At 59.8% G+C, this 15,476-nt stretch overlaps 1 protein-coding gene across 5 annotated transcripts in view; it reads left to right on the forward strand.

The window, feature by feature from the left end:
* HDAC5 (histone deacetylase 5) overlaps positions 1 to 15,476 on the forward strand; it is a 41,554-nt gene that overhangs the window by 1,142 nt on the left and 24,936 nt on the right. For 2 of the 5 annotated variants that reach the window (XR_002337097.1, XM_021066891.1), the window contains exons 2-3: positions 4,669 to 4,879; positions 12,529 to 12,603. Coding sequence is in view for 3 of the 5 variants with exons in the window: in XM_021066891.1 (XP_020922550.1) it covers positions 4,858 to 4,879; positions 12,529 to 12,603 (97 nt within the window). In the remaining 2 variants the exon portion in view is untranslated. Of the gene's footprint in view, positions 1 to 4,668; positions 4,880 to 12,360; positions 12,604 to 15,476 lie in introns of those variants that run through there. The other 3 variants (XR_002337098.1, XM_021066892.1, XM_021066890.1) reach the window with 2 other exon arrangements.

The following is a 15,476-nucleotide window of genomic DNA, read 5'->3' on the forward strand; positions in this document are numbered from 1 at the left end:
TTGGCCTTCTGAGATGAGATGTGTCCCAAAAGAGGGAGGTTAGCAGCTGCAGTTGCTTTTGGGGGTGCTCAAGTGAGCCACGACTCTGACAGTGACCACTGTGCTTCAGGGGCCTGGAATTAGCTTTGACGATTGGAAGTGATGCTCGTGGTGACTGGGTTCAGGGTCCAACTGGGAGGGAAAGATGGAGTCAGAACATAGGAACAAAAGGAGGCAGAGGATGGGAGGTTCAGGACTTTTAGCCAGAAGGACCCCTAACCAGCCTACTTTGCAGGACTGGGGCCTGGGGCTGGATCCTGCCCTGGGCCTCCTCAGGTTTGGAGGGTCCTCAGTCTGAGTTCCAGGTACCAGGGATCCTGAACCTGTGCTGGCTGTTGAGATGCTGGGTTGGGTTGGGCTGGGCTGGGCTGGGGATGGTGGATGAGCCACGTAGGGGGCTGCCTGCTTTTTCATTTCAGTCTTAACCTCCTTCCTGTACCTTGTAAATTCAAGCTTGGGGAGCTCTTGGTTTGCGTCTTGCCTCTTCTTGATTCCTCTCTTTGCTCTGTCTCCCCCTTGGACTTGGATCTGGGCTATGTCCAGACAAGGCAGGTGTGGGGGGGTCTCTGAGTTAGAGGGGTGGGCCCCCAGCATCTCCATTCTATCCTGGGAATATGTGTGCATGCCAGGGGCCAGACAGACAGATACCAGGTGCAGTTTATCTGGGGGGGGGGGCTGGCTGGCGGCAAGGAATGAGAAATGTTAGCTCTGTGCCAGCCTCCCCTTCCCTCTCCAGTATACCCTCCTTTGGGGCTGGATGGAGTAATTCAGAGAGGGGGGCAGCTGTATCACATGCCCCACCCACTCCAAGTAGCTGCAGAGACAAAGGTTGCTTTGCCTTCCCTAGGGGTGGCATCTTCGCTGTGTGTTTAGAAATAGGGCCTGGGGATGGGGCGGTGGGGGGGGGTAGTTTGTGTTTCTGCAGGGGGAGGGGGCATCCGCGCGCTAGGAGTTGGGGGGGAGTGTAGTCGGTGCCGAAGTACCAGCTGCTCTTTAATAATTAATTCTTCCTACTCACATCCCTTTGAGAAGGGGTGTCTGGAACACGGCATCAGGCTCAGCCAGCCTGCTGGAGGACGCACTCCTGTTGGTGGGGGAGGGGGAGAGACTGCGAGGGGGGGGCGGTTCTCGGCATTTTTGGAGCACTGTTGCTTGCTCATGAATGAAAACCTGATGCAGCCCGTGAGGGGGCCTATTGTAGCCGACTTTGGCTAATTAAACTTTCTCTGCCTTTCTTCTCCCCAACCCCACCTCCCCCCAGCCCCCGCCCCAGCCCTTTCTTGAATGGGGACCCTGTCTAGTAGTGTTGGGGTGGGGGTATCATTGTGCCTGAGGTTTCAGGGGAAACAGACCTGGTCTTCTGCCCTCTGCCTCCGTCTTGTCCCTCCCTCCCCTCTCACCCCCCCCCTTTTTTCTAGAAATAGCAGCCTCCTCCATCTGGCTTGTGCAGATGCCTGGAGCTGCGTCTGAGCAGACAAACAGAAATGGGCCGATTGCAGAAATGAATTTGTCAGCCTGGTGCCTTTTTTCCTTCTCTGTTGCCCTCCCCCATCTCCTAGATTGGGGCCTGGACATCAAAGTCAGCCACCCGCCTGGCTCTGTTCATCCCAGGCTTCTGGTGGGCCAGCTTGGGAGAAGGCAGCGAGGCAGTGGAAGCTTTTGGAGGCTGGGGAAAGTGATCAGCCACGGCCACAGTCAGAGAGGTCAAGACGAGAGGCCCTCTGTGCCTAGGGATGGGATGTCTGGGCTTGTAGCTTTCTGATGAAGTCTTTAGGGGTGCATCACAGATCGTGATTTGGTTCAGACAGCCCCCCTACTGCCTTGACCTGGGGAGGGGTTCCTGGCCCCTGCTCAGGGCTCGGGCCTGCCTATAGCAGGGCCAGAGCTGGTGTGTTGGCTGAGGCGCTGCCTGGTGGTGCTGGAGTCCAGGTCCCTTGGGGAATACCTGCGGGGGCAGCGTTGTGAACTTGGGGCCTTTGAGGCATCACACCTGCCTCACGTTCCTCCCTTGTCTGTCCTTCTTCTCCTCCCACCCACCCTTTGCCGAGTTTTTATTGCTCGAGAATGGAGTGGGGGTGGGTGGGGTTTTGCCCTTCCACCCCCTGCTTAGCCATGAGCTTGTAGGGTGAGATGTGGCTGGTTTCCTGGGTTTGGATCCCAGAGTGGGACCGAGGTCTCACTGGAAGAAAGAGTTCTCAGGGGTTGGGGACAGGGCTCTGGGGTCTGCCTGCTTGGGATGTCCTGAAGCCAGGCTGCTCACTGGTTTGACCTCGAAGTGCCAGGAAGCACACAGCTCTTGGTCCCTGACTGCCCGCCGAGACTGTTCTGTAACAATGGCCAGCAGCCGAAGCGGGACCAAACAGCTCAGCTTTTAACCAGTAAGCTGCCCTTTTCCCCCTTCATGCCCCACTCTAGACAAAAATCCACAACCTGTCCTGATCCAGCTGTGAACGCTGCTTTGTTTCCCGGGGCTGGGGGCTCCTGTTCGCTCAGGAGGCTTGATGAGGGTGTTGGCAGCCACTCTCCGCAGGTGGACCAGGGCCCAGGGGTCCTACTGCATCGCACGGGGGAGGTGGGAGAGTGGCCAGACGGAGTCCCGGAGCCCCACTGGGAGTTCTAGGAGCCCCTCCCTTCGCCTTCTCCCCAGGGGTGAGGACCCAGTGGGGCTCATGGCGGATCTTAACCTAGTTTTTGTCCCACGGAGGCTCTGCCCCTTCTGAGTGCCCCGCTGCCGAGGTTCCTTTCACTAAGGAGATGGGCTGGGTCACTTGGGCTGCTGGGAATCGTGGGAATTTCTGAACCTGTGTTCCCCAGCCCACGGGAAAGGGTGTGAGCAGGACTGGGCGCCAGCCCTGGGGTGGGCACGGGCTGAGCTGTCTGCCCACGCGGGCCCCGCCGGGGCACCAGCAGCCCCACCTGCTGCATTCCTGAACGTGGCCCCAGCCCTGCGCAGCCTCTTTTGTCCTTGTCCCACACCTGTGTCTGCTGGGAGCCATTTGGCCCCTTTGCTCTGCCTCCTCCGCGTCTTGAGTGCACTTTTCCTCCAACTACAGAGTTTAGACCCTGTGGGTGAGAGCAGGGGCCAGCGGGCCTAGGAAGACCTGAGGTCTTCCTAGCGTGTGCATGGCGTGTGCACGGTGTGCAAGTGTGTTCTTGTATCCCTGCTATGTCTGATTCCTGGGCTTCTTGGCTCCAAATGGACCCCGCGCCTGGGAGTCCTTGAGAATGCAAAGCTTACTGAGAGTTAATCCTGCTAGGAGGTGGGCTGGCCAAGGGGCACGGCTGATGGATGGCCTGTTCCTGGGTTGGGGAGCAGAGTTAAGAGTTTAAACATCCAGCTCCTCTTGGCCTCATCTGGGCGCTTCCTGCTACCTCGATTTCACTGGGTGTCTGAGGGCCTGCCTTCTTTTTGGAAGTAAATGAATGAGATCATGTCTAGGGTGGATCTCTTGGACTGTTTAGGGATGGGCCCAGGTGGGTGCGTGCGTAGTGTCTGAGGCTGGAGGACGAGTTGTGGGGCTGGGGAGGGTGGGGAGCTGGAGGAGCGGGGAGCAGTTGGCAAACTCCGGTCCTGTAATCCTGGGACATTCTCTGTTACCGTCTTGGCCTCAGCAGGCCCATTGCTGGGCCTTTTGGTGCCTTTGTACAGCCTGGAACATGGCGTCCCTTATTCTGGGTGGATCCAGCCTGTGTAGCTTGGCAGGCAGAGCAGGGGCTGGATTTCAGACCTCGTTGCCCAGGGCACAACCTATACGACACCCGCGAGGCCCCAGGCTTGGGCCTTGGACCCCCAGTCCAGAGGGCGCTGGATGTGGGATGAATGTCTCTGTCTTTCGAAATTCTTGGAAACGTGGTTAATGGGTAGAGGAAGGCTGGTTTGTTACCCTCTTTCCCTGCCCGGTTGTTGAATGGATAAGACCGAGACGGAAGCACGGCCCGTTTCCAGAGCTGGATGTGGCACAAGGATCAGGGAGCAAGGGGTCGATGAGAGTCCAGGCTCAGGCTCCTGGGCCTGGATACCAGTTTCTCCTGTAACTTCTGCGAGGGACTCCAGGTCAGCCCTGTATCTCCCCGTGGCCCCGGACGGAGTTCAGAGGCCTCCCTGCACTTGCTCCTTTGGTACATGCTCCGTCCCACATCAGGCACCCATAGGAGTCTCTGAGGTCCCTCCACCTGGCAGTGGACATTGTCACCTGAAAAGGAGTTTGTTAGGATGTGGCTACTGTGGCCACTTCCCTTCCCTTGAGTGCTGGCAGCCTCTCCAATTAGAAAGAAGAAACCTGAGTTCGCCTTGTGGCTCAGCAGGTTGCAAACCCAGCTAGCATCCATGAGGACGTGGGTTGGATCCCTGGCTAAGTATCCTGCGTTGCTGTGGTTGTGGCAGAGGCTGGCAGCTGCAGCTTCAATTAGACCCCTAGCCTGGGCACGTCCATGTGCTGCAGCTGCAGCTCTAACAAAAAGAGAGAAACAAGAAACCAGGGGCTGCTCCAGTTCCGCTGATTCCCTCTCTGCCCCTGGGTGGGTGGTCCTTCTTCTGTTCCCTGGGTGTAAACTGACAAGCTCCAAGGTCTCCTTCGCCTCTCAGTCTCCTGAGTTGGGGACCTCTAACCCTGCTCCCTCTCTCCCCAGGGATGCTGTTCTGAGTGCCTGACTGCCTCGCCCTGAAGGATGGCCTCGGATGGGCGTTAGAGGCACAGCGGCCCCGGGCTCCTGTCCCGTCCGTCTGTCTGTTATCGTCTGTGTCTCTTGACATCACTGCAGCTCCACCCCCTCCCATCCCAGCCCCCAACGCCAGCTTCCTGTGGGCCCAGAGCCGGCATGAACACTCCCACCGAGTCGGGTAAGAGCTTGGGAGGCTGGAGAGGGCCTTTGGGGTGGCTTTGGGTGTACCGGGCTGTATGGGAATCCAGCCCAGGCCAACTGTCTGAGAAGCATCATGAGAAAAGGACAGGCAAGTCTGCAGTTATTGATCATGGGGTAGGGCTGGGAATTGATGGGGCCACAGTCCAGCCTGACCCTGGGAAGGCCCTGGTCCAACTTCGTCCCCATGCCTGCCCTCTCAACTCGGGGGCCTTCAAGTTACGCCACCCTGCCGTGTTCGGCAGCATAGGCAGGGCTAAGGGGGATGTGAGTCCCTGAGCTTCTCCGTGTGGTCCAGGGATGCTGTTGGAAGAAGTTCCCTGTCATAGCTGAATGCCCAGCCTCCTCTTTGTGGTGGTGTCCTCTTTTCCTGATGGAGTGTTTCTCTGTGTTCCATGCTTTTTTTCTTGGTGGAGGTTTGCAGGGCCTATGGCCAGAGCCCGTGTTGGGTTGTATGGGGTTGGGTGGGTTGCAGTGACATGTTAGCAGAGGGGACTTGGCTTCTTCCTTTGAGTCCAGGTAGCCCTGTCCTGGACATGCTAGTTTTCTGGTTTGGGGTCTCTGACTCGGAGATTTCCCATTCCCCTCTGCTCCTGGGAGCCTGCCTAGAAGTGCCAAAATAGTCTGTGGGTGGGACTCCAGGCAGCCTGGTGCACGGGTGGGTCTGGGTGTGTGCCCATGAGGATGTGTCCAAGTGGCCTGAGCTGGACAGGGGGGTCATGGTTTCCCAGGGGGGTCCTGGGTCAGTGTGGTCAGGGTAATAACTGCCTTCTCTCCTTGGCTGTCTCCTTCTGCACAGACTTCTGAACAGAGTCAGAATCCATCTTGCTCAACTCTGAGCTGCCCCCCCCCAGTCCATCCCATCCCTTACATCTTGTTCTGTAGGGATGGAGGAGAGTTTTCCTTCTTTCGGGGGTAGGGAAACTAGGGCCTAGAGACAAAAACCCCTTTGCAGGGAGTTCCCAGTGTGGCTCAGTGGGTTAAAAACCCAGCATCGTCTCCATGAAGATGTGGGTTCGATTCCTGGCCTGGCTCAGCGGGTTAAGGATCTGGCATTGCCTCAAACTGTGATGTGGGTAGCAGATGCGGCTCAGATCCAGTGTTGCTGTGGGGTAGGCCTCAGCTGCAGGTCCTATTGGACCCCCAGCTCAGGAATTTCCACGTGCTGTAGGTGTGGCCGTAAAAAGAAAAAGACAAAAATGAAAGCCATTTGCAGTATGGTAGAGCAGCAGCTTCAGGGGGAAACCCTGGCCCCCTCGCTTCTCATTCCCGGTGGTCACTGTGCTAGACATGACAGCTTCCTGTTTTGAAGACCCTGTGCTGGCGACTGATGTGTGGTCCTGACCACGGTCCCTGGCCTTCCAGCAGACTCCAGGGAAGCCAGAAGGCAGCAGGATTGGCCGGCTTTGTGACATTTGTTTTGGTCAAGGCTGTGCCCCTTCCCGTTTCCCTTTCCAGCATGACCTATCCCGGGCATAGGTGGAGGAGTGGCCACTGGGCCCCCTGAGACTCACCAAGTCAGCTTTTTTTTTTTTTGCTTTTTAGGGCTGCACTCTTGGCATATGGAGGTTCCCAGGCTAGGGGTTGAATAGGAGTTGCAGCTACCAGCCTACGCCAGAGCCACAGCAATGCTGGATCTGAGCCACGTCTATGACCTACACCACAGCTCACGGTAGCGCCAGATCTTTAACCCACTAAGCAAGACCAGAGATCGAACCCGCATCCTCATGGATCCTAGTCGGGTTCTTTCACCACCAAGCCAGGAAGGGGACTCCCCAAGTTGGCTTTGCTGATAAGCCCCCTCCTGGGGTTGTGGTTCCACCTCAGACCCTTCCGCTTCTGCTTCACCTTCTTTCCCCACGCAGGGGCTGTGCCAGGTGTTAGACGTGGAGAGGTTGGTGTGACTCTGGGGCTGGAGCGGGGGCTGCCAAGCCCTGACTCCCTGCTTCCTTCTCAGAGGCTGGGCTGATGAAGGGAAAGGAGAGGCCTGGTGGCTTCTCATCAGTCCCTTGGCCATCTTTGCTGGACATGCCCCCTCGCAGGGTTGGTTATGCCTGGTGTTCCTTTGAGCTACTATACTGACCCGTCCCGGAGCCATCTCTAGTCACAGCGGGCCTGGGGTCTAATCCCTGGCCACGGGAACAGGAGCTGCCCAGAGGTATCCGTGGGTGGCTCAGGAAGGATGTTTTCCCACCTTGAATTTTATTCCCTCTCAGGGAAAGGCTGGGATCATCAAGCTCCGACAGCTGACAGTGGGACGCCTTTCCAGATGGACGTGGTCTGAGTCCCCCTGGAGCTGTTTGTGCCAGGGCTGGGGGACAGGGTTGGGTGTGGGGGCCCTATGGCCTTGGCCACGCCTCCCGGCTGGCTTTCCAGCTCCCCCCAGCAGGGGGAGATGCCCTTCTTCTTCTCTTCAGAAGGAGGGAGAAAGAGGGGGGCCCCCAGATTAGGAACCTTGGTTTAGGACGGTGGTCAGGCCTCAGAGCTGGGCCCTTTGCTTGGAGGCAGCGCCTGGAGGCCCTTCCCATGAGTTTGCCCAGGGCTCCGGGCCTTTGGGGAGGTTCAGTGGCTCTGGTCCAGGGAGAGGGTTGGCCCTGCACCGTCACACAGTCTTCCGCTTCTGGGGGCTCAGCATCAGCTAGTCCCAGAACTCGGGGTGGCACCTGGGTTGGGGCTCTGAGTGTCAGGCACATGGCAGAAGCCTGGAAACCACATGCCTTTGGACTCCACGGAAGTCAGATGAAACCACGAGTTGTAGCTGGAGCAGCGGGTATCCACTCCCCACAGAGACACCTTGAGGGAGCCTCAGGGAGGCCGGGAGGCCGTAGGGCTGGGGGTGGAGGTGGGAAGGATGAGAATGTTTAGTCCTCGGGGCCTGGGTGCCCCGGCCCCTGAGCGCCTCCCACCCTCCACCAAGTTCCTGAAAGCTCGCACCTCTTTCCTTAGGAGGCAGAGCAGCAGGCCTGGGTGAAGGGCAGTGCCCGTCAGTTTCTCTCAGTGCAGGAGCTCTCCTATTTGGCACGCCCCTGCTGGGTATCCCCAACCGGCCCAACCCTGTGCTTGGCCTGTGGGGAAACAGAGAAAAATAGAAAATGGCTCATGCCTGCCCTTAAAACACACAAGTTAGGAAGCGAGCATATTCCGGGTGAGGGGTGGCAGGTAGAGATTTCGAGAAACTTGCTTCTTTTTTTTTTTTTTTGTCAGCGTGGGAGGGAGATCAGCTTCCTGACCACACCTGCTGGCCTGCACCCCCCCGGCCGCACCTGAGGTATATGGAGGTTCCCAGGCTAGGGGTCGAATCGGAGCTGTAGCCACCAGCCTATGCCAGAGCCACAGCCACGCCAGATCTGGGCCGTGTCTGCGACCCACACCATAGTTCACGGCGGTGCCGGATCCTTAACCCACGGAGCAAGGCCAGGGCTTGAACCCGCATCCTCATGGATGCTGGTTGGGTTCTTAACCTGCTGAGCCGCAACGGGGACTCCTCGAGAGCTTTAGTTCTGGGGCTCACCCGTCTTCCCCGGGGAGTGGGAGCTGATCCACTTACCTCTGGGCTGGGCAGAATGCCAGCATTTGACCTGATTGGCCTCTTTGGCAGTCCTGGGAGCCCAGGCAGAGGCCATCGAGGAGGCCGCTCCCTGGTGTCTGGCTTCTCTTCAGGCAAAAGGGGGCTGAAGGAGCGAGGCTCTGTGTTGCTGGAATGGCTCATTTCTGCTTCCCTCAGTGGGACTAAAGGGCTGACAGAATGTGCCTCCTGGCCAGGCTCGGCCTGGTCAGCCTGGAGGAGCTGCTCTGGGACCTGGGCCCCGCTCTGGTCCCTGCCCTGTCCTCCGTGCCGTTGCCCAGAGGAGAGGGCAAGGGGGAGGCCAGCTATGCAAGCCAGTGCGGATGGCGACAGGGCCCCAGGAGGCGGCAGCCAGGTTCCTTGGCCCCAGCGTGGGAGGGAGGCCAGCTTCATGACCACACCTGCGGGCCTGCGCCCCCCGGCTCGCTGCACACTTTCTCCTCTTCCTTTCCCCCGCTGCCCCCTCCTTTCTGGGTGACCAGAGAAACTGGGGCATAGGCGTAGGGTGGAGCCAGGAACCTCGGCGTCCTGCCTCCCAGCCTCAGGCTCAGGCTCTGCCTCGGAGCCCCCGGGGAAGGCGGGCAGCCACCCCGAGGAGGAGAAAGTGGGCCAGAGCTGGCGTGGGGCGGGGGTCTGGACAGTGGGGCTCTGGACAGTGGACTCTGGCATCCCTTCTCCCCTCAGATGCCCCCTGGCGCACCTCTGCGCTCACTCTAGATTGGGATTTGCCCCATGCCCCACTTCCCTGCGCCGTCGTCCCAAAGGGGTTGATGGCTTAGCCCGGGCGGATCAGAGGAGGCAGGCTCAACCCTGCGGGTGTGAGGAAGATGCCAGAGGAGGTGTTCACGTTTTTCCTGGACTTGGTCTCAAACGAGAGGGTTTAGCCAGCACCTAGCATGGGGCCTGGCACATGGCAGCTCCCGGTGATGCTGACGGGGCCCAGCATGACTGGGCTCTAGGGGCAGGAAAGAAGCGGGGGGCTGGCCGGCCTGATGTCTCTGGGGCTCCGGTGCAGCTGGCACCCCACGCTCCCTCTGGGGTGCACCCTGGTCAGCCCTTGGCTTTTTTTTATGGTGCACAAAGCAGACTGCTTTCTCCCTTTTCCCTTTTTGTCAGGGCCCCATCCCAGCCTTTGGGACCCAGGAAATTGGAGCCCCCAAGAGCTCGAGGAACCACCTTAGGTTCCCCTTCTCCAGATTTTGAGGGTTAGGAGGCCCAAGCCCAGCCTCCAAGGGTGGGGAACGAGGTCTTTGTGGTTCTGGAGGGGACCATGCTGGCTCCTAACCCAGGCTTGGTGGGTGACCTGTTGGAGAGCTGCTGGGCGGGGATGAAGAAGAGAAATGAACCACGAGGAGAGGAGCTGTGAAGCAGGAAGGATGGAGGTTAGACTTTAGGAAGACTTTGTTGCAGCCCTTGAATCTCAGAAGAACTTGTCCCCATCCCGGGCCTCCGTTCTTGTTCCCCTGGAGGGTTCGGGGAACGCGGCTGAGGGTTGTCTGACTGTCTGACCCTTCGCTGCCTACTTCAAGCTGTTCCTGGAAGTCAGAACAGTGCTGGGAACTGCCCCGAGCCCCTGGCACCAGCCACCTCTGGGTGCCCAGCCTCCTGGGTGCTCCTAACTGCCCTAAACAGGGAGTTCTGTTCCCTTAGGTTTCTGACGGCTCCAGGTTCTGGGGGGACTGCTTTGAGTCATTGTAGTCATTGTCACTTTTTTCTAGAACAGGGCTCCCCTCCTGTCCTCTCCTGTGCCTGGGGCAGGCAGAGAGAGCCAGGACAGGGCTAGCCAGCCCTTCTGGTTGCTCCCAGCGTGGATGGGTGGAGTTCTGGCTGGGAGAGGCTGCTGCCCCCAGTTTTCTGGGTTCCCTGGAGTCTGTTGCCTGTCACCCTGCTGAGGGGACCTCGGCCTTCCCTTCGCTTGCTCTTGGGAGGGGCTGGTTGGCCAGGGGCAAAGGGTAGGGAACAGAGTCCCTGGACCTCTGCTGAGAGGTCCACCAATTCCAGCCCCTGTGGGAAGCACTGCTGCATCACCAGTTTTCCAGATCTTTGCTTAGGTCCTGTTTATCTCCAACTCCCCCAATATACATCTTGCAGGCCTGGGGCCTGGGAAAGCCCATCTCTGCCACTTCCCCTGTCTGTGTGCTCCCTCCACCTGAGGGCCAGAGGCCCCTTTGCTGTCCCTGGCTGGCAGGAGCCATAGCCACTGTGTCCTTGCTTGGCCAGCTCCTCCTGGGCTCCTGACAGGAGGGTGAGGTCATCCAGTCCAGGGAGAGGACAGGTGTCCCTGGCTCCATGCCTAGAGTTGGGGGCAAGGAGGGGCCAGGAGGGGGCTCCAAAATAGCAACTGTGACATCAGGAAGGGGGAGGGGGACACAAACCCAGGAATAACCAGGCTATTAAAAGGCTCCAGTGAGGTCAGGAGGCCAAGTGGGATCTCTGTATCAGTGGGAGGCACAACTTCAGGAGAAGGGACGGGCCAGCAGTGGGCAGGGTAGGCGGTCCCTGGTGCACTAGCCTGAGGTCCCAGCAGGGCCCCAGGAGTGAGGGCTGCTCTGCCAGGCCTGGGGCTGGTGGGGAAGGGCTGGATGCTGGCAGCCCCTTGACTCTTTTTAGAGGCGCTCCATACCCAAGTCTCTTCCCACCTGGGTACTGGGGGTTGTTGTACCTGTTAACAGAACCTGGGCAGCTTCGCGTGCTCCCTGTGCAGGAGGCAGTGGACTGTGGTAGTTCGAGCTCAGACTTGAACTTCAGACATTCCAGCCTTATCATTGAAGCAGCTGCAGGAGCTAGGATGAGTGACTTCATCTCTCCGTGCCTTGGTTTCCCCATCTGCACCTACCTTCTGAGGTCACCGTGCAGAATAAACCAGGTGATGCAGGTGCTTCTCTTCGCGTTGCACCTGGCACGTTGCGAAGGGAAGAGCTCCCTGTGCCCTGAGAAGGCGCAGGTGCTCCTGGGTCCCCTTCCCTGGGCGGGGCGAGGCCTCCCCAGGAAATGTCTCCCACCCCCCTGGAAGGAAACTGAGCAGCCTCTGGAGGCAACACCCCTAATGGGAAGCAGGGAGCTGCCATTCAGCTGCTGCTCAGGGGTCTCCTTGCTGGTTGAGCGGGCGGCACCGCCCAGTTCTGCGAGGGGGGGCAGAAGTTAAATCCACTCGCAGCGGCTGTTAGAGGGACTCCAGGGAAGATGCGAGGTGAGGCCAGGTGGCCCCGTCTACCACCCTCTCCCAGACTCTTCCAGGTCCTTTACCTGCTCTGGATGGCGAGAGGGAAGACGGAGGATGGCTCTTTGGTCTCTGGCCATTTGCCTGCCGAGAGCAGCGCGCCAGAGCTGTCCCCAGATGCGCGGGTATTCCGGCCCGGGCCCTTCCCCAGCCCAGCCTCCGGCCACCCCGCTCTGTGGCCTTGGCCCTGAGTGCAGGCCCTCCCCGCTTCCCATCCCCCTGCCTGGCGCTTCCTCCTGGGGCGGAACGCGCCTCCCCCCCCCCCCATGGGGCCTCCGCCAGGCCCGGGCTCCTGGCAGCCGGCCGGCGGCTCCCTGAGCATGCTCCACCTATTTATAGACAGGGCCCTCCCCCAACTGCTATTTCAGTCTCCTGCCAGCTGCCGGCGGCTCATTCGGGAAGGAGGAGCAGGGAGCCGGGCCCAGAGCTGTCACCCAGGGCTGGGAGGGAACACAGAGAGCCCGCCTGCCTCTCGGCTCCCCTTCCTGTCCCCGGAGTGCTCAGCCATAGCCCGCTCCTGGGAGCCGGGGAAGGGCCGGTGGTCGGATGCCCCCCGCCCTCTAGAGGGGAGCTGGGCCTGTGGCTCCAGGGCCTCCAGGCTCCTCCTGCGGCGGGGAGGACCGGGAGGGCCGGAGCCGGACGAGGCACCTCCTCCCCACAGCGCGGTCCCCGCGCAGCCGTGGCCTGAGGGAGCCCCTGAGCAGCGAGGGCCCTGCCCCACCACCTTCCCTCGGGCCGACTCCCGCCTCGGGCGGCCCCCTCCCTGGCATGCTGCTGGTGCCCAAGGCTCAGGGGCTCGTGCAGATGCTGCAGACCATCTATGAGACGGAATCCTGTTTCTCAGCAGATGGGATGCAAGGCCGGGAACCATCCTTGGAAATCCTGCCTCGGACCCCTCTACACGGCATCCCTGTGGCAGGTAAGTGCCTCGGTGTCCCCGCCTGCCCTCTGCCATGGGGCACCCTTGTCTCAGGCTGAGCATCTGGCTCCGAGTCTCGCGTCTCCCCCGGATGGGATCCCGCTTAGATCTTTCTGGCGGTCTCTGTTGAGGATGTGCGCTCTCAGGGGGCGGGTGTGTGCTCCCTGAGATGGGCTTCCCTGCTCTCCCCCGGGGCCATAACCTGTCCTCCCACCGTGCCTTCGGCTGCACTCAGCTGCAGCTCCTCGAGGCCCTCTGGCCTCCAGCAGGGTCAGCATGGGCTGCTGGGGGCTGTGGATTACTAGAGGATCCTGGCCTAGTTGGCACTGTGGTCAGAGGGGAGGAAGTGGGTCACTGACCTGCCTCCAGGCTGCCCGCTCCCCAGGTCTGAGCAAAGGAAGAAAAGTTAGAGCCGGAGTGTCTGTAAGAATAAAGGCTACCCCCTACTCCTCTGGCTGAGTTCTTGGGGTCAGAGAATCCAGTGCCGTCATTTCTGCTGGTTGCCGATCAGGAGTGCCCTGGGAATCGGGCGCCTGGGGAGGAGGCTTGATGCATTCGTGGTAGAGTTAGGCAGAGCCTGGCAGCCGGGATGTTGGGGGCCTTGGCGGCCTTGGCTCCTGGCTCCCCCATATCTCTCCTTTCCCTGGGCCTTGGTTTGTTCCCAGAACACGAGGATGCAGGAATGTCACTTGGGCTCATACGCTTGAGGACTCCCTGGTCCTCCCACCTTCTCAGCAGGGACTCTTGGCTCGTGGCTGGGGGTGGGGTCCCCCAGAGCTGGGCCACTCCCACCGTCCTTCCCAGGAACCTGTTGGCAGCATCAAGCCTTTCTGGCACAGCCTCCTCACCAGGCCGGCACCACAAGATGCTTCCTTTAAGGAGGGGCCTGCTGGAGCCATGCCCGCTTGGCCCCTCCTGGCAGTGTCTTGGCACTGGGGTGTGGATGTGTGTGTGTGTGGGGGGGGAGTCTTTGCCTCTGGAGACGTAGGTGTGGGTCCCACGCTTTGAATCGGAAGATGGGAGCCGCATGTCTGCCTGGGTACCTGTGATTTGGCTCCAGGCTGTCCAGGGATAACGTTGTGGCTGGACTGGGATGTGTCAGAGCATGAAGGTTTGGGGAAGGTCTGGAATACCCTTCAAACAAGGCCTCCCATCTGCCTGGGCGGGGATGCCTGTGTAGCCTCCCCTGGTAGGGGCATAATCCTGGGGACCAGCCCTGAGGGTGCCCACGCAGGCCCCAGGATGGAGGCGTAACCCTAGGGCCAGCAGTGCAGAGTCTCTCCGAGGTCCCCTGGCCGGGGTGTGAGCCATGAGCCGGGAGGGCTGGTCTAGCTCTCATCTAGCTGAACCCCCGGCTCTAGGTAAAGATGCTGCCTGCTGACTCCCCTGCTTGACCTCTTGCTGGGAGTCCAGGTGGTCTCTTGGAAAGCAAAGGGCTGACTGCAAAGCATCTGCTCGACGGCAGCTCCACCTCATTTGGCAGATACCCTGTCGATCCACCCTTCTTGCCCTGTCCCCCTGTCCTTTGCCTCCCAGAAGCAGTGTGGTTGGCCCGAAGTTTCCTCCTCTCATCCTCTTTCACGTTAGGCCCAGAATCCTTGCTGGCTGGAACCCCGCTACCCCCATTCCTTCTCTAAGGCTCCCTCTTCTTGCATACACGTCCCTACCCCCTGCCAGTCCTGCTCTCCGGATCCCCGTGCCCTCCCACCCGACACACGCACACTGCCTAGCCTTCTGAGCGATGGCGTGGTCCAGGCTGGCAGGAGGGAGGCGTGAGTCACCTCAGCGGCTCGGGGAGAGGGCTAAGAATGTTCCCCGTGCGCAGCTCTGATGCTGTGTCTGTGACGCGACTGGGGACAGATATAGGCCTGGAGCTCGGCTGCCTTGTTTCTTTTTTTTTTTTTTTTTTTGGACTCTGGAATGTAAATAGATGTTTCAAATAGAAACGCTTTAACCTTTGGGTTAAAAAAAAATCCACCCTGGATAAACACGGCCCTGAGCGCCCAGGCAGCCTGGTGTTCCCCCCTCTGCACCCCCCCCACGCCTCCTCTCCCCATCTCTTGATCAGTCTCCAGGCAGGATGCAAAAGCCTGTGGCTGAAAAAGCAGGTGTCCAGGACGCTTCTTGGGCAGTGTGTGTCACCAGGTCTCCTCGGCCTGAGGGTTTGGGGCAAAGGGGCTGTGTGCCCTGGACTCTTTGCCCACTCCAGCAGCAAATCTTTGGAACCCTATTTCGGGGGCATCCTTTGCTCTCTGGATTGTCTTGGGCACTGCCATTCCCCCATCACTTAGCATGGTGCCTGGCACATGGATGAATGAATATTGCTTGAGGGGGCTGGCATCCAGGGTTGACAGCAGGATTCCTGGGCTCTATTCTGGGGCTTGGCCCTCTGGGTGACTAGACAGATATGGTAAGTTGCCCTGGTGGGCGAGCCACAGTCTTGGCAGGCGAGCCTGTGAAGGGTGCGGGGTATTCTTGGCTCTTTCCGCTTGAGGAGGGGGACAAATGACAGCTTCTGCTAGTGCTATCAGGTCTTTCTTGATGGATGGGGTCTCTGCCTGGCTTCTCCGCAGCAGCCCAGCACATGGCCGGCTCCGCTGTCTCATTCAGTCTTGGTCCAGGCTCAGGGAGCCCAGGAGCGTGAACTCTGGTGCAGGATTCCCAAGGATTCAGTGCTGGGGGATCCCCGCCTCCCTTCTCCTGGGCCTTGGGCTTCCCTCCGGCCTGAACTGGGCAGAGCTGCTGCCTGGGCAACGCGCAGGATGTTAAAAGCAGGCGTGGAGGAGGAGTCTTCTTTCCCCAGTGAGGGCGGGTGTGAATCCCGCTTATGCCAGGAAGAGATGCTGTGGATGTTGGGAAGTGCCATGGGGTTT

This window comes from Sus scrofa, chromosome 12 (assembly GCF_000003025.6).
Source record: "Sus scrofa isolate TJ Tabasco breed Duroc chromosome 12, Sscrofa11.1, whole genome shotgun sequence".
Taxonomy (NCBI): Eukaryota; Metazoa; Chordata; class Mammalia; order Artiodactyla; family Suidae; genus Sus; species Sus scrofa.